Source organism: Gymnoscopelus microlampas (assembly GCF_963454915.1).
Source record: "Gymnoscopelus microlampas genome assembly, chromosome: 5".
NCBI classification, from domain to species: domain Eukaryota; kingdom Metazoa; phylum Chordata; class Actinopteri; order Myctophiformes; family Myctophidae; genus Gymnoscopelus; species Gymnoscopelus microlampas.
The window spans coordinates 55,417,801-55,439,498 of record NC_139942.1 but is presented as its reverse complement, the minus strand read 5'-3'; the positions used below and the strand labels follow the sequence as shown (position 1 = coordinate 55,439,498).

At 40.7% G+C, this 21,698-nt stretch overlaps 1 protein-coding gene across 1 annotated transcript in view; it reads left to right on the top strand.

Annotated features, from left to right (window-relative positions):
• The window catches only part of brinp2 (bone morphogenetic protein/retinoic acid inducible neural-specific 2), a gene marked incomplete at both ends in the record, with an annotated part of 180,243 nt that overhangs the window by 39,575 nt on the left and 118,970 nt on the right, over positions 1–21,698 (top strand). Inside the window, one exon of the mRNA XM_084058609.1 lies at positions 2,913–3,094. Coding sequence (XP_083914735.1) covers positions 2,913–3,094 — 182 coding nt within the window. The remainder of the gene's footprint in view (positions 1–2,912; positions 3,095–21,698) is intronic.

Sequence of the window (21,698 nt, the reverse complement as noted above, 5' to 3'; positions counted from 1 at the left end):
CCACTGTGGCAGGGACATACCCACATATGTGCCGTGTTAGCTGATCTGTAAGTGTGCGGGAAGGCTGTGTGTAGACACTGGTTATAAACTGTTAATGTTACACACTTAAACGCTTGATCAGCTTTATCAGTGCTGACAGGTTGATCAGTCCACCCAGAGAGTGAATAGATTAGGGTCTATAGCATACATGAACTGAGACAGAATTGTTTATCATCACATCGTGAACAAGGGAGGGAAATTGAATTCTTTATTAATTCAGTGAAGTGGCAGCTACCACACACTGCCTCCAATACATCACATTAAATCATTTACCCACCACTCAGTGTGAAGTAACGCAAAAAAAAAAACTAGCAGCGTTTACAGCCTCGGAATAATTGTTTCAAGGCATGCATCGCTGGCCTGATCATGAGCAAGGACCAGTGGTGGGAAAAGTACTCACATGTGTTACTAAGTAAAAGTATAATACTGCAATGAAGAAATACTCTGTTAGTATAAGACAGGAATTCAAATTGTTTAAGTAAAAGTACTCATAATGCAGAATGTCCCATTTCAAAGTTTCAAAGTTTTCAAATGTATAAAATGTATAAAAAATCTTTTGAAAATATCAGATCTACAAGATCACAATGTGTCGCGATGTGGCACATTGTGAGCTTGTAGATCTGCTATTTTCAAATGGCCGAAATGCATATAGGGCTGAAGTGGTTAATGTATATAACACTTGAGTAAATGTACTTTGTTACTTTACACCACTGACTACTACAACATGGTTGAATGAATCGTGAATGGCTGGCCACTATTGACTTATATCTTACTAGCGAAATATCTTTATGAGATGTATTTATACATTTTGAAAAGAGCTGATCAGCATGTGGTTTTAACATACACTACCATTGCTGACATTAAAAAAAACATGCTATTTAATAGTACTGTAGAGAGTCCATTTGATTCCATTTGTACACTCTCAGAGTTAAATTAACATTGATTTTACAATAGAAATTGGGGTCCCAGAGATAGAAATGCCATTCAATGGGGCTCCTTAGCCCTAATGCATGTCAAACTGGGGGGTCCTTGAAATTAAACTGGTTGAGAATCATATGCTAGAGCCGTAAAAAAATCTTCTTTTATGGGGTCATATCTGGCATATCTTTTCAAACGGGGGTCCGCGGGCTAATAAGTGTCAATTTTTAGGGGTCCTTGACATGAAAAAGTTTGAGAACCACTGGTCTATACATACATCCATTCATTTCCCCACCACACAACATTCAAAGACATGCTGAATGTATAGACATGACTGGTTGCTTCAGGGCACACAGTATGTATGTACTGTATTAATATACCGTAGTGTGTTTCTCTGTCAGAAGAGCTCTGTCAGGATGCTGGGGGGAGAGCTTCATCCTAGCGTTGCGTCAGATAAAAAACGCTGCGTGAGGGTTTTTGAAAAGGAGCAACAAAGAGGATACCAGCGTCTTTCTGAAACGTTCAGAGTAGAGTTGTTTTGCTGTGAGCTTGTAGATCGGGTATTTTAAAAAAAATGTTTCCTCTTTTCTTATCTCTTATATTATTTGACAATTTGGCCAATGTTTGACCACACAGTTATAGTATAGTTTATTGATTACTTTTGATGCAGTAATGGTCTTTTTCTTTTCTTTCTTTGTTGGGGGGTTGGCTGAGAAACACTGTCCTAGATTATTTCAGGTGTGCCTAATACACTTCTGAATCTGTATCTTATAAAATACAGTCGATCCACAATACACTTATTTCTGTGATTTATAAGGCCACGTGCACTCATTATTACTATGGGCACAGAAAAGATGCTCGCTACTCTATATACTGTATATAATCATTAATGTCATATGAAAAGGTCAGAGTAAAGTGGGAGCACGGAAGATAAAAAAACATACAACAATTGAGAAAATTCATACAGTAGTTGGAAGTCTTCCATTTCAGTTCAGTTAGTCATTGGAGGATTGTGGAAAGATTAAAAACAAAACAAAGTTTTAAAAACAAAGAGAGAAAAAAAAACGCTTCTTGGTTTGTTATGAAAACGATGCCAAAGAAAGTGAATAAATGGTATTATGTTGGTCTCCTGGCACTAGTTCATGTATTTGTATAATTTGCATATAAACGGAAGCAAGCCGTGGCATCATTACAAAATAACAGAGGCTGTATAACAAGTGTGACTGATATTATATAGTATTATCCACCAAGGACAAAGGCTGGATAACATCCTGTATTAGACAGACAGACTGAGACAGACAGACAGACAGACAGACAGACAGACAGACAGACAGACAGACAGATACGTAGATAGATATACGTAGGTAGATACGCAGTGGTGGAAAAAGTACTCAAATTCTTTACTTAAGTAAAAGTACCAATATTGCAATATGAAAATACTCTGTTACAAGTAAAAGTCCAGAATTCTAAATTTACTTGAGTAAAAGTACAGAAGTATTGGCATCAAAATGTACTTAAAGTACCAAAAGTAAAAGTACTAACATATTTGAAAATAGCAGATCTACAAGCTCACAACGCGTCGCATCGCGACGCGTTGTGAGCTTGTAGATCTGCTATTTTCAAATAGCCTAGGTATAAAATAAGGCTAAAGCGGTTAATGTATATGTTTCATAATGTAATAATTTATATCTGAAAAGTAACTAGTAGCTAAAGTTTTCAAATAATTGTAGTGGAGTGAGAGTACAATATTTGCCTCTGAGATGTAGTGGAGTAGAAGTAAGAGTATTGGAAATCGGAAATGCTCAAGTAAAGTAAAAAATACCTCAAAATTGTACTCAAGTACAGTACTTAAGTAAATGTACTTAAGTTACTTTCCACCACTGTAGATACGTAGATAGATAGATAGATAGATATGGTGTCTAAGCTAACTCTCTGACTGGTGTGTGTTCACACAGGTGAGGAGTCCCTGACCATCTTCCTGGACAAACAGAAGCTGAGTAAGAAGTCAGAGGGAGGCAGCAACAGCTCCGTCGTGTCCTTGGAGCTGCTCCATCAGCTGGCTGCATCCTACTTCACAGACAGAGAGAGCACCCTGAGGCGGCTGCATCACCTCCAGATAGCCACCTCCGCCATCAAGGTATTGTATACTGGACACACCGCACATACAGATGTGCCACTTCAAAACTTCACACGTTACTGTTCTTTCCCTGAAAGTGCCCTGAAAATGAATTTTTTTCCTCCCTGTTCTGCCTTTAAAAAGGCACTGTTTTGCCCCTGAAAAGAAGTTGTCACTACACACCCCCGTTTTTCCCTTCAACAGACATCCATCTACATGAGAACAAAAGAATGTGTGTTGAAGAAGGTGTCAGACTCATTATGAGGCGAAAGGTGATTTGAAGAGGTCCTTGACCAGTTGCTCAAATTAATTAGCATCATAAAAGCAGTGATCATCAAAATAATTCAGCATTTTAAATGCCCTTCTTTGTCCCTCTTATTGCCCTGGGAATCCCCTGAAAATTTACTGTCTTGCCGATGGCAGGACATTTGAAGTTTTGAAATGGCACATCTGTATTCACACCGCTTTGTGTGCACGCGCACACACACACGCTGCGCACATGTGTCCGTGGCAAAAATGATTGAGAAAATGTCCACCATAAGCTGTCATGGTGGTGACCAGAGTCCGCCTGTTTACCCGTGATTACATGAGTAAAATGTAAATAGCCTACAGACAGTCACTCAATTTAAAAGTGTGTTGAAACGTGGTTGAAAAAGATAGCAGCCTTCAACAATAGCGCTACATTCAGTGTGGTTAGGTTCGTTCATTGAACAAGTGAAGACGGAGGAGCGAGCTTTAGCCACATGCGCGGATGCACACATACAGTACGCAGTAAGCATGTGTCGTTGTTGACATTGTCAGATGGTTTTAATTTGAAGGTTTAACAGGATGTTCAAAAGTATATTTTTCACCCGTTTTCACCCGTCAAACGCGGGTACCCGCTGGGTATCCGCGTTGGCTGTTCAATATAGCTTGTTCTCGCCAAAAATGCAGAAAAAAACAACAAAAAACATATGTTTCTAAATCCTTTAACATTGGATGGGACGGGGCTGGGTTTGTTGTGATCAGATTATTTCCATGTATACTCTTCTCCATAAGTCATAGGATCTACTCATAGGTTGGCGAACAGCACCATCTAGCAGTGAGAACAGTGAAAACACTGTTTTGACGAGTTTACACGTCATTGGCACTCTGGGCTTTGGAAAAAAACTTTACATGTTATACGTCATCGGCACTGAATGAGTTAAACTCAGACTGTGCGCGTCCAACAGTTTTTTGCAGCCAGCGCATTCTAAAAAAAAACACCTGTCACTCACTTTCAGGACCCTCCCATTCAACAGCTACAACCAGCTGCTCTATCGCTATAGCACCATGGTGCTTCCTGAGTCTTGGGACGGCCCGCCTTCCACTCACCCGATTGGACAGAGGTTTCAGGGAGCGGCATAGAGTGCATAAACGCAAAGTGTGCGAGACAAGCGGAACGATGCGCAAGACCATGAATCCACACGTTCCCATTGAAAAAGCATTGGTAGATTTCGCCCCATAGGTAAAAAACAAGAACGAAATGACAAGTCATATTCTACCAGGTGTTGTGTGTGTGTGTGTGTGTGTGTGTGTGTGTGTGTGTGTGTGTGTGTGTGTGTGTGTGTGTGTGTGTGTGTGTGTGTGTGTATGTGTGTGTGTGTGTGTGTGTGTGTGTGTGTGTGTGTGTGTGTGTGTGTGTTTGTTTTCATAGACCTGGTTGCTTGTTTCTCAGATTGCTTGTTTTTCTCGCCAAACCTGGCAACATTGAATATGCGACGGTAAACGCTAATAATGTTTTTTATATCAATAGCCAAACTAGGTCTAATGAAGCACGCTAGCATTTAGGCTAATTCTGTTGCCTGAGGCCAGCACTGTCTGCAACTGTTGCAGTGTTAAAGGAGGGGAGCGGAGGGCGGTTACTGCGGAGGACGGGCCGTCTCCCCATTGGCTTAAAGGACAGGCAAAACGGGGAAGTGTCCCCATTGGCTTTAAAGGAGTGAAGGACAGCCAGGTTAGCCAATGATTGAAAACATGTCAAAACATGATGCACATTTTTAGGATGCCGATTTTTAGGATGATGATTAGGTCTGACTGTTTGTTGACTCAGGCGCTCTTTGAGCACCTGGTAAAAATGCGTTGGGGCTGCCCCAACGCACTTTTATTTTACCTCTGGGGTGAAATCTACCAATGCTTTGTCAATGTAAATGCGTGGATTCACGCCAGAGCGGATCTCTGTGCGCAGACCGTGCGTTTATCCGCTCTACACGACTTGTCCATTTGAAGCATAATAACTGCTGGAGGCAGGAGCTGATTTCCCCCCTCCGTCCAATCGGGTGAAAAAATCAAGGGGTAAAAAATCAAGACTCAGGAAGCACCATGGTGCTCAAGGCAGAAGGCGGTGCAGGCTATACGGGGAGGGTCCTGAAAGTGAGTGACATGTGGGTCACTCCCGTTTTTTAGAATCCGCTGGCTGCAAAAAACTGTGGCCGCACACAACCTGCGTTTAACAGCAGCCAACCATGTTTTGGTGGGAGCGCGCCCTAACAGAGTATTTTTATATTGTGGTATTGCTAATGCTACTTCTACTTCAGTACTTTTTACAACACTGGTTTAGCAATTTACGGGCTTATGCCGTGCTGTCAACTACCCCACTATGTTGTCACTCTTCATGAAGATTCATTTATCATCATCTGAACTAATCTGATAGAATTGCCTGAGGTGGGAGGACTTAAGCCACTCTCCCGCTGTGAATCCTGACAGCTGCTGTTTATTGATTCTTAAGTCTGGAAGAAGAAGAAGAATTGCCATGGCCATTCTAAAAAACTATCCCATCATGCATTCTGCCTCCATTTCTTTTTCCATTTTCCTTCATTCTCACAATGCAAGCAAGATACCCGCTGAGAATCAATAGTACCGGCAAGCAAAGCAAAGCAAAGCCAGGTCCAAAGCAGTTATGTTTTTTCGAGTTTATCAACTTTTTAAACTCAAGTAGTAGGTAAAGTTAAACTATAAACTAAACAAAAGTAGGAACCAGTGGTGTAAAGTAACTAAGTAAGTTTACTCAAGTACTGTACTTGAGTACACTTAGGTATTTCTACTTTACTGGACCATTTCCAATTTTCAGCACTTTTACTTCTACTCCACTACATCTCAGAGGCAAATATTGTACTTTTACTCCACTGCAATTACTTGAAAACTCTAATTACTAGTTATACTTTGTAGATTTTGATTATTATTGCAAAACATACATTACCCACTTCAGCCCTACATACATTTCGGCCATTCAAAAATAGCCGATCTACAAGCTCAATGCGTAATAGCCGATCTACAAGCACACACATGCGACACATTGTGAGCTTGTAGATCTGCTTTTTATAAATAGATTTTTATACATTTGAAAACGTTCTACTTTGGTACTTTAAGTACATTTTGATACAAATACGTTTGTACTTTTACTCAAGTAAATTCTGAATTTCGGACTTTTACTTGTAACAGTAAATCTCGTATTTCTACGTTGCAGAATTGATACTTTTACTTAAGTACAAAAAGAGTACTTTTTCCACCACTGATAGGAACAAAACTAAAGTGAACTTGACTAAACTAAAAAAATAAACTGAGCCATGCTGTTCTGAAATTAGCAAATGCAGCTGCTTGCACCTACAGTATACGACAACCACAGCTCATTTACTTAAAATGTGCGTAAAGTAAGTGCTGAATCGCCATAATTTGTCGGAAAACGAATGTGTCCCGTTCGAGCGGCTGACAGCATGCTGTGGATGTTCTGACAGCTGATAAGGGGATATATGGTGGTGTTTGAAGCCTGAATGATTCATCCCTCCCCCCCGGGTCACACCACGAGACGCAGAGAAAGTCTAATTTTAACCCATTAAGACCGGGAACGCATCTGTGTCATTTTAAGATTGTATTTGGGCTATTAAAAAAAATAGCAGATCTACAAGCTCATAGCGCGGCACCGAGTGCCGCGCTATGAGCTTGTAGATCTGCTATTTTTTGTTTTAATCTTGATCATTTGTGTGAAAATTTGAATACAATACGTTTTTTAAAGGGAACATTTTGTAACTCAAATATTTGATTCTGGGGGGGGTCCCTGGAACAACATATTTTGAGATGGGGGTCCATATAATTTAGGGGAATGAAAAAAGGTTGAGACCCACTGATATTATAGCAACATACGTTTTTCAGAAAACGGTTAGGATTTAGAAGACATTTGTAGAATCCCCCCAGAAGCAAAGATTTGAGTTACAAATGTTCACTTAAAAAAAAAACATTCATATTTTATATTCAAAGATATGCACAAATGTTAACGATTTTTCAAAAATAGCAGATCTACAAGTAGATCTGCTATTCTTGCCAAATAAATCAAAAAAATGACACAGACTCTTTCCTGGTCTTAATGGGTTAAGTGGAAAAAAGTGTCGTCGACAAAAAAGATGACACATTCTCCCAAGGGAATAGAAGTGTAGATGTTTCGCTTAAAAAGCCACTACTGTATTTAACACAAGTGGGGACCTCTCTCATGACCTTGTCTGTTACAGGAGATTCAACCATGAGCAAGACCGCTTAAACCATTAAAACCTGGAACGCATCTGTGTCATTTTTTGATTTGAGCTAAAAAAGCATTATTTTACACTTTGGCTATTAAAAAAAAAGCAGATATACAAGCTCATAGCGCGGCACCGAGTGCCGCGCTATGAGCTTGTAGATCTGCTATTTTTGAAAAATTGTGAAAATGTGTGCAAATCTTTGAATATATATTCTTTTAAAGCGAACATTTGTAACTCAAATCTTTGCTTCTAGCGGTCCCTGGAACAACATATGTTGAGATGGTGGTCCGCGGCCAAATACATATCATTTTGGGGTCCTTGACATGACAAACGTCATAGCAACCAAAAAAAAAAAATCTAAAAACTATTAGGATTTAGAAGACATTTGTAGAATCGGGAAAGCAAATATATTTGAAAAATCCTGAAAGTGTTTTTTTTATAATTGTGTGTGTTTTTTTTTAGAACTACTGATTTAGAAGGCATTTGTAGAAATGGCCTCAGGTATTAATGGGTTAAATTCACACTAAATTCAAGCAATCTAAAAATAGAACAGACGATAAGCACCACGTTCAAAAGGTCGTTTTTTTTCTTCTCGGTTAACCAGTATATTTCATGATAGGCAAGAGATATAATGAACCTTCACTTTGCTAAAGTATTTTCAAGACGTGCATTTCAAAGGAAATTCAGTTCCTGAACCCACTGAACCTCTGTGCACTGCAGTCCTCTTTATAGATTAGATTGTGTTTGATCCAGTTTCATCTTCACACAAATCCCAGTTCACTAAAAATATATTTGCTGAAAATAGCAGATCTACAAGCTCAGAGATCTGCTATTTTCTGCGAAGGATTTTCCCCAGAAATGCTGTGGTTTAAGTCAGTGGTTCTCAAACTTTTTCATGTCAAGGACCCCCAATTTGACACTTATTAGCTTTGACCCCCATTTGAAAAGATATGACAGGGACATAAGAGTAGATTTTTTGCAGTGATTCTCAACCATTTTAATTTCATGGACCCCCCAGTTTGACATGCATTAGGGCTACGGACCACCATTTAATGTCATCTCTATCTCTTGGACCCCAATTTATATTGTAAAATCTATGTTAAATTTAACTCTGAGAGTACAAATGGTTCCCTGTGTACACTCTTAAGGTCCTTACACACCGGGGCGATCTTTTCGCGCGAATAATGCGTTTTTTTTTAAAACCTTATAAAGTCAATGGCTCCGTACATGGAGCGAAAAAGCGAAAAAGCGAAGCGAAAAAGCGTCTTTTAATTATTCGGAACGAGTCCGAATTTTGCGTATATTCGCTATATTCGCCGGTATGTAAGGACCTTTAGAGTTACAGACCCATAAGGGTCCATTGGTGCCTAATCTATCATGTGGCTGGGGGCCCCCTGGAACTCCCTCAAGGACCCCTGGGGGTCCCCGGACCCCACTTTCAGAACCAATGGTTTAAGTGATTAAGGTGCTCATTTAACTGTGCACTGCTTGTAGCCCAATTAACATGTTTTAATGCAGAAATGTTTTTTTCTGCATTAAATGAGCGTCCTTGTTTGTATTTTGGTCTTAAATGTGGGCCAGTTTGGAAGCCCTTCTCACAATGTTGTCTCTGCTGTTGACACATCGTGTGCCAGAGGTTTATTAAAATAGGGTACATCTAGTGCCAGCACTTAGGCTGATATGTTTCGTGCTGTAGAAGCCCCGACGAGGACGCGTATGTAAGCCTGCGTGCGAGACGGCGGAGGGCTCATTTCCACCACGTTAAAAAGAAATAGGAGATATTAAGCTTTTAGCCAAGGAGTTAACATTGGAGCGGACGACCGGAAGCATTTTTTACATGGATCCACATCCGGCCTCTCCTTCTTAGAGACTCCTTGGATGATCCAAAAGTTTCGTTAGAGCGCCCCACGTGGGAAAATTATATATTAAAAAAATGGGCCAAAAACGGTATAGCTTCTCAAAAACAGTCCGGACCGTTTTTGGCACTCAATGTTTTAAACAGGTGTACTGTATGAAATGGACCAATGGACTACTGGAACTATGGCAGGATTTAACTGTTGCAGTGACCTAATTACTGACTTAATCACTAAATTACCTTCCTGGCGTGGATCTAGATTGGACCGAGATTGGCCAAATGGAACACATACATTTACTCAAGTACTGTGCTTAAGTACAATTTGAAATATTTTTTACTCTACTGGAGTATTTCCAATTTTCAGTACTTTTTACTTCTACTCCACTACATCTCAGAGGCAAATATTGCACTTTTACACCACTACAATTATTTGAAAACTTCAGTTACTGTATATGCTCACTACAAGCTCACAATATGTCGCATCGCAACGCATTGTGAGCTTGTAGATCTGCTATTTTCAAAAGGTTTGTATGCGTTTTGAAATGGGACATTCTGCATAATGAGTAGCCTACTTTCACTTTTGTACTATAAGTATAGTTTGATACCAATACTTTTGTACTTTTACCCAAGTACATTTTTAATTCCGGGCTTTTTCTTGCAACAGAGTATTTCTACATTGCAGTATTGATACTTTTACTTTAGTAAAACAGTTGAGTACTTTTTCCACCACTGCTGATGACACTTTCCCATTATCCAAAGTCCAAACTGAACTGACGACTGAAGCTAAACTAATAGGATTCCCATAAAGTTCAGCCTGTGTCATTTCAGGGTAGGCTACATGGTGAAAAGTTGAGCAAGTTACTTTGCGTTACTTTAGGTCAGCATGTCGAAATCCAGATTAAGCTCTTAATGGCTGACACAGACCAAAGGTTTGGAAGCTAACAGGCTATCTCACAGATCTTTAAGTGTTCAAAAGGATCCTTTTAAATGTATGACATCACGTTAGTGTTGAGCTGGCTGAGGGGGATTCTTGCCAGAGAATTTGCATCACTCAGCCAAAAGAAATGGTGAAGCAACTTTTACCTCATTAGAATTTAGAAGTTATAGATAAAGCTTTGCACCGAAACTTTCCCTTCTAGCTTAAACCATTAACCCATTAAGACCGGGAACATATCTGTGTCACTTTAGATTTCTTTGGCTATTCAAAAATAGCAGATATACAAGCTCATAGCTATGAGCTTGTATATCTGCTATTTTTGAAAAATCTTGAAAACATTTTGTTTTAAATGGTAAACGGTGCATTTATATAGCGCTTTTATCCAAAGCGCTTTACATTGATTGTGCCATTAACCCACTCACACACACATTCATACACCGATGGCGGAGGAAACCATGCAAGGCACCAACCTGCTCATCGGGAGCAATTAGGGGTTCAGCGTCTTGCTCAAGGACACTTCGACACTAACTCTGGGGGAGAGCCCCAGCCCGGGATCGAACTGGGAACCTTGCGTTTTCCAGTTCACTCTACCCGGCCACTCTACCCCTGAACCACTGCCGCCCCTAGTTTTAGTTTTTTTTTCAAAAAAAAAAAAAAATTAAGAATCGCCTCAGGTCTTAATCGGTTAAACCGTTAAGACCGTGAACGCATCTGTGTCATTTTAGATTTTTGCATTGGCTATTCAAAAATAGCAGATGTACAAGCTCGCAGCGCACCACTTCGTGCTGCGCTGCAAGCTTGCACATCTGCTATTTTTGAACATGTTTTGAAAACATTTTAAAGTGTGAGAACTAAATGATTTAGCAGCCATTTGTAGGATCGGCCTCAGGTCTTAATGGGTTAAAAGCCAATTTGGGCAAGTTCCAAAAATGTAGTAACTCCTGTCCTTTCTTGCACAATCGATTCAGTGCTTTGTGACATTTATTATAAACGTACGAAACAGATCTGTACTTGGGCCTGAGAATAGAATAGAAGCTCTATACCTTGTCAACAAGAGGGTTGTATTGTAAGCCACTCAAACGCAAGAGTGTCAGACATTATTATACAGCCAGCCATGTCACCGATACATTATGATAACAAGCCCCACTTTATTCAGAGTACATGCAAAGTTAAAGTCCTTTCAATCAAAAACGAGCTATTTCAGTTGCAGCGAGAGAGAGCGAGAGAGAGAGGCGGATAAGCACAGACGGCCCACCCACACACCTGCTGTCACCGCCATGCGGGCGCCCACAGCCCCTCGGCAATGACTCAGGCAATAACCCCACAGCTCTCTGCCAAAGTGGAGAGATAGACGCGGAGAGAAAAAACCTTGTCGAGGTACGCATGCAGAGCGACGCTGCTTTAGCAACTTAACTTATACTCTTGCACAACCTTTGACTCTTTACCAGTGGTGTGGGAGTGGAGCGCAGAGTAACCCTATTAACCCCCTCACACACACACACACACACACACACACACACACACACCCCGCCACTACCGCCCCGAGAACAGACATATCTGAATCAACAACAGCTTTTTACTGTTATGCCGATGATACACAACTCTACCTCTACCTCCCCCTCCACCACCATCACTGCCATCAACCCACTCCACCCTAGTGTTAATTTTGTCAACTGAAACTATGAGAAAAACGTCGACTACCTTTTTTCACTGCCGAAAACGGATTAAAATACAAACTAAGACTAAATATATTGACAATTTCATCAACAAATAAAAACTAGACTAAAATGTTAGTGAGGGACTAGAGAAGAGATCCAGTAGAACTAAAAGGCAATGAAGTCATTTTATGTTTGGTTGCGCTCGGGTGTTACGCTCTGAAAATAGCACATCTACAACGTTGTGAGCTTGTAGATCGGCTATTTTCAGCATGCAACCAAGTGTAAAATCAGGCATTACGACGCCATCAAGGCACCGCCAAAATACATTTTAGTCGACTAAATCAACTGTAGATTTAGTTGACTATAATTGTGTGATATTTAGTCAACTAAAACTAGACTAACAGTAAAACATTTCAGGTGACTAAAATATGACTAAAACTAAATGGAATTGTATTCAAAAGACTGTGACATGAAAACTAAATAAAAACGTGCTGTCAAAATCAACACTGTTCCACCCTCCACTTCCTGCATGACCCACATCAAAACATTCCTAAAACTCAACTGCAATAAATCTGAAATCCTAATCCCTGGCCCAGACTCCCTCACACCCGCTCCACTCATGACTTCTCCCTCAACATTGATGGCTCCATTGTCACCCCCTGCCTACACCCCAAGTCCGCAACCTTGTTGTCATCCTGGACCCCCAACTTCTCCTTCCAGTCCCATGTCGACCATCACTAAAACTGCCTTTGTCCACCTTCGCAACATTGGCCCGCCTTCGTCCCTCCCAGCCTATCATATACTGCTCATCCATGTCTTCATTACACCCAGACTCGACTACTGCAATAGCCTCCTATACGGTGTCACCACCAAGGTTATCAATACACTACAATTTACAAAACGGTGCCGCTCGCCTGCTCACCAGAACCCCATCCCAGGGATCCACATCACACCAGTTCCTCCATGACCTTCACTGGCTCTCCCTCCCAGTCAAACACAAGAAGAGATACAAGGTTTCTGCCCGACAATAGGCTCTGTGCACAGCAGCCATACTGGAAATAATTTGGGCCTCTTCCTTACTTCCTTCACAGGTGTTACCAATGATGCTAATTAAGGCTCTGTTCCATTCTGGTCAAACAGAGTCAGGGCGCTGATATTGTGCATGTTGGCTCACTGGAAACACTCTGCTATACCAGTGGGTCTCAAAAAGTCCTTGAGGAGGTTCCAAATGGTCTCTTATGGGTCTGTAACTCTGAGCGTGTACAAAAGGAACCAAATGGACCCGTAAGGGTCCATTTGGTTCCATTTGTACACTCTCAGAGTTAGGGTGGTCCTTGAAATTGAAACGTTTGAGAACCACTGTGCTACACTAAATGGAACAGAGCCTTCATTAGCGTCATTGGTAACACCTATGAAGGAAGTAAGGAAGTGGCCCAATTTCTTTCCAATATGGCTGCTGTGCATAGAGCCTATTTAAAATGTGCACAGCGTGAACGTGTTGGAATGTGTGGAAGGGGTTAACTTTAGATAGCTGACTTGCAGGTATTTATGTAATTGTCAATGAATCCTGTCAGGCAACGAAAACAAACCGTTTGAAAACTGCAGCTACTGCCTGGAAACTCTGAACATCACACAGACATGTAGCACCTACCGTAGCTATATTTGACACTTTTAACTTTCACACTTTTTTTTACTTTCAAGCCAATCAAGGGACTGCCTATTCCCGGGGAGAAGCAGAAAAGTTTTTCTATGGAAGTTCTCTGTTGAAACTGCAGAAAAAAGTTTCCCCCCCTTTTAAATGACAACAGAGTCACAGCAGCAGCAGCGTAGCGGGAAAGGGAATCGCTATAACTGATATGACAAGACGTTATACCGCAATAGCAGCAGACGGGGAAAACGTGTGTGTGTGGGCGGCTGAGTGTTTATTTCCATATCTGGACCAGATTGTGTGGGATGGTTCTCAACCGACGCTAAACCCAACCACACGACTATTTTAGCCCATTCAATACGGGAACGCATCTGTGCCATTTTAGATTTCTTTGGCTATTCAAAAATATGAAAAATCGTGAAAATCTTTGAAAATCTTTGAAAATCTTTGAAAATCTTTGAAAATCTTTGAAAATATATGTTTTAAAGAGAGCATTTGTAACTCAAATCTTTGCTGCTGGGGGTCCCTGGAAAAAAAACATTTTGAGATGGGGGTCCGCGGCCAAATAAATAGCTAAAAATGTTTTCTAAATCCAAACAGTATATGTTTCTATCAGTGGGTGCTCCAACTTTTCCATGTCAAGGACCCCCAAAATTATAATTATTTGGCCGTGGACCCCCATCTCAAAATGTTTTGTTCCAGGAACCCCCCAGAAGCAAAGATTGGAGTTAAAAATGTTCGCTTTAAAAATATATATATATTCAAAGATGTGCACTTTTCCCCCCCCCCCAAAAAAAATAGCAGACCTACAAGCTCATAGTGCGGCACTCGGTGCCGCACTATGAGCTTGTAGATCTGCTATTTGTTTTTAATAGCCCAAAGACATTTAAAATGACGCAGATGCGTTCCCTGTCTTAATGGGTTAGGTGGGTGTAAGTAAATGTTGGGAACATTCCCCTCTGAACCTTCCCGTGAGCACAGCCGCGGCGGAGCATGTGTCTACGTTCACAGCAGGAGACGGGAAGCTGTCACTGGAGCTGAAGGTAGCGATGTACTATTGTGGCTCTGACAAGCCGCTATACCATATGAAAGGCGGAGAGGATGTCGTTATACCAGTGGTGTAAAGTAACTAAGTATATTTACTCAAGTACTGTACTTAAATACAATGTTGAGGTATTTTTTATTTCTAATTTCAGTACTTTAACTTCTACTCCACTACATCTCAGAGGCAAATATTGTACTTTTACTCCACTACAATTATTTTAAAACTTTAGTTACTAGTTACTTTGTAGATTTTGATTATTACAAAACATACAGTGCTTCAACCCTTTATACATTTAGACCATTTGAAAATAGCCGATCAATAAGCTTATTGATCGTCTATTTTCAAAAGATTATGCATTGCAGATTTTGATTATTATTATAAAACATACATTAACAACGCCAGCCCTATACATTTGTTATTTTCAAAAGATGTGTATGCATTTGAAAACTGGTGAAATTGGACATTCTGCATAATGAGTACTTTCTACTTTAAGTTTAGTAGTTTTGTACTTTTTTTTTTTTAAGTACATTTTTTTTTCTGTACTTTTACTGAGTATTTCTACATTGAAGTATTGATACTTTTACTTAAGTAAAAGATGCGAGTACTTTTTCACCTCTGGATGTACGTTTCTCCCCGGTTGAACAACTGCTGTGGCTTGACAAGCCGCTAGGATTTGAAAGCCGGAATGAAAGGCGGAGAGGATGTTGTTTCAGTGCGTCTACATTGACAGCAGGGGTTACGGCCCTACAGCCGTGTGTATTTTGAGATATATATATATCCCAAAATATAATTTACAAAGTGACAGATCATCTGTAGCCTGTGAAACGACGGTGGAACAAAGATTAACGTCAGACCTGTGGGTCAAACCACAAATGTAATTATTTATTGCGCGGGTGTGTGTGTGGTTTACCACGTTGATACAACTTTGATGCTTACGTTACAGAAAGTAATACTGAACCGACTGTCAAAACCTGCCCTGTCTTTGCACTCATAATAACAATAATAAAGTTTATTTGTATAGCACCTTTCATGACATGAAATGCAGCTCAAAGAGCTTTAGTTTACAGAGCAAGAATACAATTACAGTTACAACTCATTTAACAATAAAGCAAAAAAGAAAAGCGGAAGCATAACAACAACATTAAAATAATAGCAAAAGGCAGTGAATCAGGCAATACAGTGAGGACATGGCTTCTCTCCGTTAAACATACGATACGTGTTAACTCTTTGACTGCCAATGACGAGATTTCTCATCACATTTTGCTAACAAGCAGCCTGCCCTGCTACGAGAATGACGAGATGTTGTGTTTTCAGTGTTTTTTTAGAGGGCGCTGTTCGCTCGCCTATGGGTCACCGCTTGGCTCCCAGTGAAGTTAATCAGAAACAGATACATTGGATTAAGGATATGCCCCCTAGCCTGGTAAACCCTCCCTCCGGAAATCTCATTTCCATTTGATTCCAGGAGTGAGTCTGGCCTGGACGCCCATTGTGGGGGTTTCTAGCGCATTACCAACTAACCGAGCCTATCAGCGTCGTCGCTCATCGTTCCGTGATTGACAGCGACAGTTGGCCAATCAGGTGGCGAGTGAGCCCGAATGGGACAGAGTGCATCCGACAAAAATGGAACGATCCGCCATTGTTTTCTGCGGCCAGTTACACTTTTTACTTTCGGTTTTAAAACGCTCTCAAACTTCTTTTTTGAGGCACGGAATTTACTTTTAAGATATCGTTTGGATAGAATTTAATTGTTTAACTTCATATATGTGGTCAATTAATCATGACAGAGCCTATTTAAAAAAAAATGTAGAGAACCGGCAGGGGCGGGTAGTGACACGCATGTATCCGAATAAGGCAACCAATTTTGGGCATGGCTGTCTCCAAAGTCCCGTTGCGTCCTATAGTCTGGAGGTGGTAAAAATGAACTGCTGATTGGCTGAAGGGGAACAACGATCATTGGCTGAAGGGGTTGTCAGTCAACGGTATTACTCCCGCTCTAACTCCAGCCCACAGCCAATATTGCAGAATGGGCGATCATGCCAGACTCACTCCTGGAATCAAATGGAAATGAGATTTCCGGAGGGAGGGTTTACCAGGCTATGTACCCCCTACCATACTACTACTACTACTACTACTACTACTACTAAAAAACTTTATTTGTATAGCACCTTTCATGACGTGAAATGCAGCTCAAAGTTTCGTAGTTGCAGTTCATCACTGATGGTTATGGAAATGCCCCCCCCCCCCCCCCCCCCCCCGCTACTTTTTAGTTTTTGTTTGCTTTATCTTTTTAAGAGTAAGTCTATGTATTTTGTTGTCTGTAGAAACATTTTAAGAATCAATAAAAAAAAGAAATGGCCCCCTCCTATATAAACCTATTGAAGGGAATGTTCTCTCTCCAGTTGTTAGAGAAGGCGGCTCTTTGGACAATTTTATATCTAAGGTTAACCCATTAAGATTATGGAACTGTGTCATTTTCATATTTGAGCTAAAAAGCATTATTTTACGCTTTAGGCTATTCAAAAATAGCAGATATACAAGCTCGTAACGCGGCACCGAGTGCCGCGTTACGAGCTTGTAGATCTACTATTTTTTTTTTTCAAATCTTTGAATATATATATTTTTAAAGCAAACATTTTTAACTCAAATCTTTGCTTCTGGGGGGTCCCTGGAACAAAATACTTTGACGAGGGTCCCCGCGGCCAAATTCATATCATTTTGGGGGTCCTTGACATGAAAAAGATTGAGAACCACTGATATAGAAACATACGTTTTTCAGAAAACTGTTGGGATTTAGGAGACGTGTAGAATCGGCTTCAGGTCTCAATGGGTTAAAACCCAACTTTTTTTCCCTTGACTTACGGTTCCCCATAGCTTTATGGATTTCTGCTGATTTGTACATTTACAGCTGTGCACACTGCCACGTATTGATTGTTTGGTCATACGTGCTGCAGGCACATTCACACTGTGTATTCTTTGCTATTGTGTTTTTGTTGTAAGCTTTGTGTACACAGACCCCATGGGGTGATGTTGTTGTTGCATTATAGATACATTAAAAAAAAAACTGAATTGAACTGAACTTCAAACTCCATTTTAACTTAAGAATACTCTGTCACAAGTAAAAGGCCTGTGTTCAAAAATGTTACCTGTGAGTAAAAGTACACAAGTATTGGCATCAAATGTGCTTAAAGTACCAAAAGTAAAAGTACTAAAATGTTTGAAAATAGCAGATCTACAAGCTCACAACGTGTCGCATCGCGACACGTCGTGAGCTTGTAGATTTGCTATTTTCAAATAGCCTAGGTATAAAATAGCACTAAAGTTGTTAATCTGTGTTTCATAATATAATAATATATATCTACAACTAGTAACTAAAGTTTTCAAATAATTGTAGTGGAGTAAAAGTACAATATTTGCCTCTGAGATGTAGTGGAGTAGAAGTATTGGAAATTGTAAATACTCAAGTAAAGTAAAAGTACCTCAAAATTGTACTTAAGTACAGTACTTGAGTACATGTGCTTAGTTACTTTACACCTCTGGTTATATCATGAAGTATTTACACAGCAAAGAATGTTTTATCCGACCGTCATATATGGGATCAAATGAACAGTTGCATTTGCAGTAGCAATATGGAATAAAATCTCTCTATATATTTGTTTTAAAGATCACAGAGATGTATTACTGATGATACGACGGCTCAAAACCATTACTGAAACAGCGTATTGACCTAAAACCTGACGCAGATGCTTCGGGCCTCTCATACTCTGTTCAAGTTTCACTGACATGTCAAACGTATGTCTTTCCCTCAAGATATTACATAGTGCAGCGACCCCACAAAAGACCCGGCCTTAACTCGCTCCTCCAAGGGATTTATAGCTCTTTTGATGTTGTCTGTTATACCTGCCGGTCTTGCCGAGCTGGAAGTCGGGGTTCGATTCCGTGGATTTTACTACTCCTCTCGAATCTGTACTGGACTGAGGATTACTAGGCCTGTTTGTAATAAAGTGGAGAAGACGTCCAGACCGTTCGGATCAGCGTTCGATTTATTCAGTAACAAGTACAACAAATAGCAAAGTTCCAGGCTAGCCTCGTCCCGCAGCCTTTTGGCTGGGACTGTGGCACAGTAATCAGTTACATTATAGTTCACTTCTTCATACTGTCGGTACACTAGAAAAATAGGCGTTGAGTTCCTTTGTGTGTAGGAGTCGGCCCTAAAAGGTGAGACCCCACCTAGAAAAATGGTTGTCAACCAGTGATCCGGGGACCACCAGTGGTCCTTGAGGGGGTACCAGGGGGAAGCAGAGGCGATGATTGACAGGCAAAATCCCTCAACAGCGACAGCGACAACAGCGGCAAGGCAAAGATTTATGTTTTTATTGCAGTTGAAAAGGCTTTAGAAATGTGAGAGAAAAACACCTGCCATGGCTCACTGGAGTGGAATTTCCAGTTAAAACTTTTTATACACGTTTGAAGGACCATGACAAACACTTTTAATATGTTGTAAAACTGAATGTCATGAAAGCTTTAAAGTAACGGTTTTGGACACATGAGGTTTCCACCCAACAGAGACGATATCCAAGATAAAGCCTTGGTCGGAAATGGAAACTTTCCATTTCCTTTCATAATAGATGCAATTTTGAGGCAGAGCGCAGAATAGAATGGAATAAGATGTATTTTTTTTCCTTTTAGGAAGACAAAATTACACGGTGCATAATTTGCTAAATAGAGTAATTTGACAATGGAATGGCTTTAGCCAGAAGGCGCATCCATCTTTTTCATATTTTCCTAATTGTTCCATCCAGAGAATGTACGGCATTTTGTAAATTAACCATTTCTCTTTTTTTTTTGCCCGTCCCTTTGTTCCATCCAACGTGATTTCTTCTTCCTGCTCTTAGTAAATTTATGCAGCAGCATACTCACCATCTCTCATTCACACCTGACCTATCTCACTTTACCTCGCTCTCTTTACCCCATTAACCCATTGACACTTGAAGCCGATTCTATATGTCTCACAAATCTCAAAAACGTATGTTTCTATATCAGTGGTGCTCAATCTTTTTCATGTCAAGGACCCCCAAAATTATATGTATTTGGCCGCGGACCCCCATCAAAATATTTTGTTCCAGGGACCCCCCAGAAGCAAAGAGTTGAGTTAAAAATGTTCGCTTTAAAAATATATATATTCAAAGATTTGCACACATTTTCACGAATTTTCAAAAATAGCAGATCTACAAGCTTGTAGCGCGGCACTCGGTGCCGCGCTATGAGCTTGTATATCTGCTATTTTTGAATAGCCCAAAGTGTAAAATAATGCTTTTTAGCTCAAATCTAAGAATGACAGTTTCAGGTCTCAATGGGTTAAGACCTGGGACGCATCTGTGTCATTTTTAGATTTGAGCTAAAAAGCATTATTTTTACACTTTGGCTATTCAAAAATAGCAGATATACAAGCTCATAGCGTGGCACCGAGCACTACAAGCTTGTAGATCTGCTATTTTTGAAAAATCGTGAAAATGTGTGCAAATCTTTGAATATATATCTCTTAAAGCGAACATTTTTAACTCAAATCCCTGGAACAAAATGTTTTGAGATGGGGGTCCGTGGCCAAAATCATATCGTTTTGGGGGTCCGTGACATGAAAATGTGATATAGAGTAGAAACATATGTTCTTCAGAATACTGTTGGGATTTAGAAGACATTCTGTAGAATCGGCCTCAGGTCTTAATGGGTTAACCCCACAATGCGTTGCATCGTGACGCATTGCGAGTACTTTCACTCACAATCTACCACTCCTGTTCTAACCACTATAGCATTGGTTCTCAAAGTGGGGTCCGGGGACCCCCAGGGGTACTTGAGGGGGTTCCAGGGGGTCCCCAGCTAAATGATGGACAGGAACCAAATGGACCCTTATGGGTCTGTAACTCTGACAGTGTACAAATGGAACCAAATGGACCCTAACGGGTCCATTTGGTTCCATTTGTACACTCTCAGAGTTAAATTAACATTGGTTTTACAATGTGAATTGGGGTCCCAGAGGTATAAATGCCATTACATGGGGGTCCGTAGCCTAATGCATGTCAAACTGGGGGTCCTTGAAATTAAAATGGTTGAGAATCACTGCTAGAGCCGTAAAAACCTTCTCTTATTGGGGTCCCTGGCTTATCTTTTCAAATGGGGGTCTGCGGGGTAATAAGTGTCAATTAGGGGGTCCTTGACGTGAAAAAGTTTGAGAACCACTGCACTGTAATATACATACAGCCCTATATACATTTCGGCCATTTGAAAATAGCAGATCTACAAGCTCACAGAGCTTGTAGATCTGCTATTTTCAAGTGCTTTTACAGGCGGCACGGCGGCCAGTTAATTCTGTGATTCTGTACTCACCAATGTCAGTAGATGTCCCTAACGTCCAAACATCTCCATGTATTATCATAGTTTCCAGTTGATAACATGCTATCTCAGTTACACTTGAACCTGTTCATAAGTTTCTTCTTTGTATTTCCTGTTTTCAACGTTGCCAGTTACATGCGAGAGAGAAACAAGCAACCATGGTCTATGAATACATGTCCAAATGCATCGCTTAACAAGCAGACTTGGCAACGCTGCCAAACCACTGTTGCCAGGTGTGCGAGAGAAACAAGCAACCAGGCAGACTTGGCAACACTGCGAAACTCCGCGAACAGTGATATTCGGACCAAACCCCGTGGGGGAGCCCGACAACCCCCCCCAGTAGTGTGGGGACTGGGGGTGGACACGCTATAGCTCGTACTGCGTGGGCCAGGCGCCACTGACCCCCTGCCCGTAGGCCAGAATTTACACTTTGGACATAACATGTTTGGTGACCCCTGTGGACTTTCCTCTAGTCTGGGCCAAAGTTTGCACTTATTTTCTGTTTCAAAGTCACTTTTATAGCCTTCTACTTGCTGTTACTCTGTTTTATTTCACATATTTTCGCA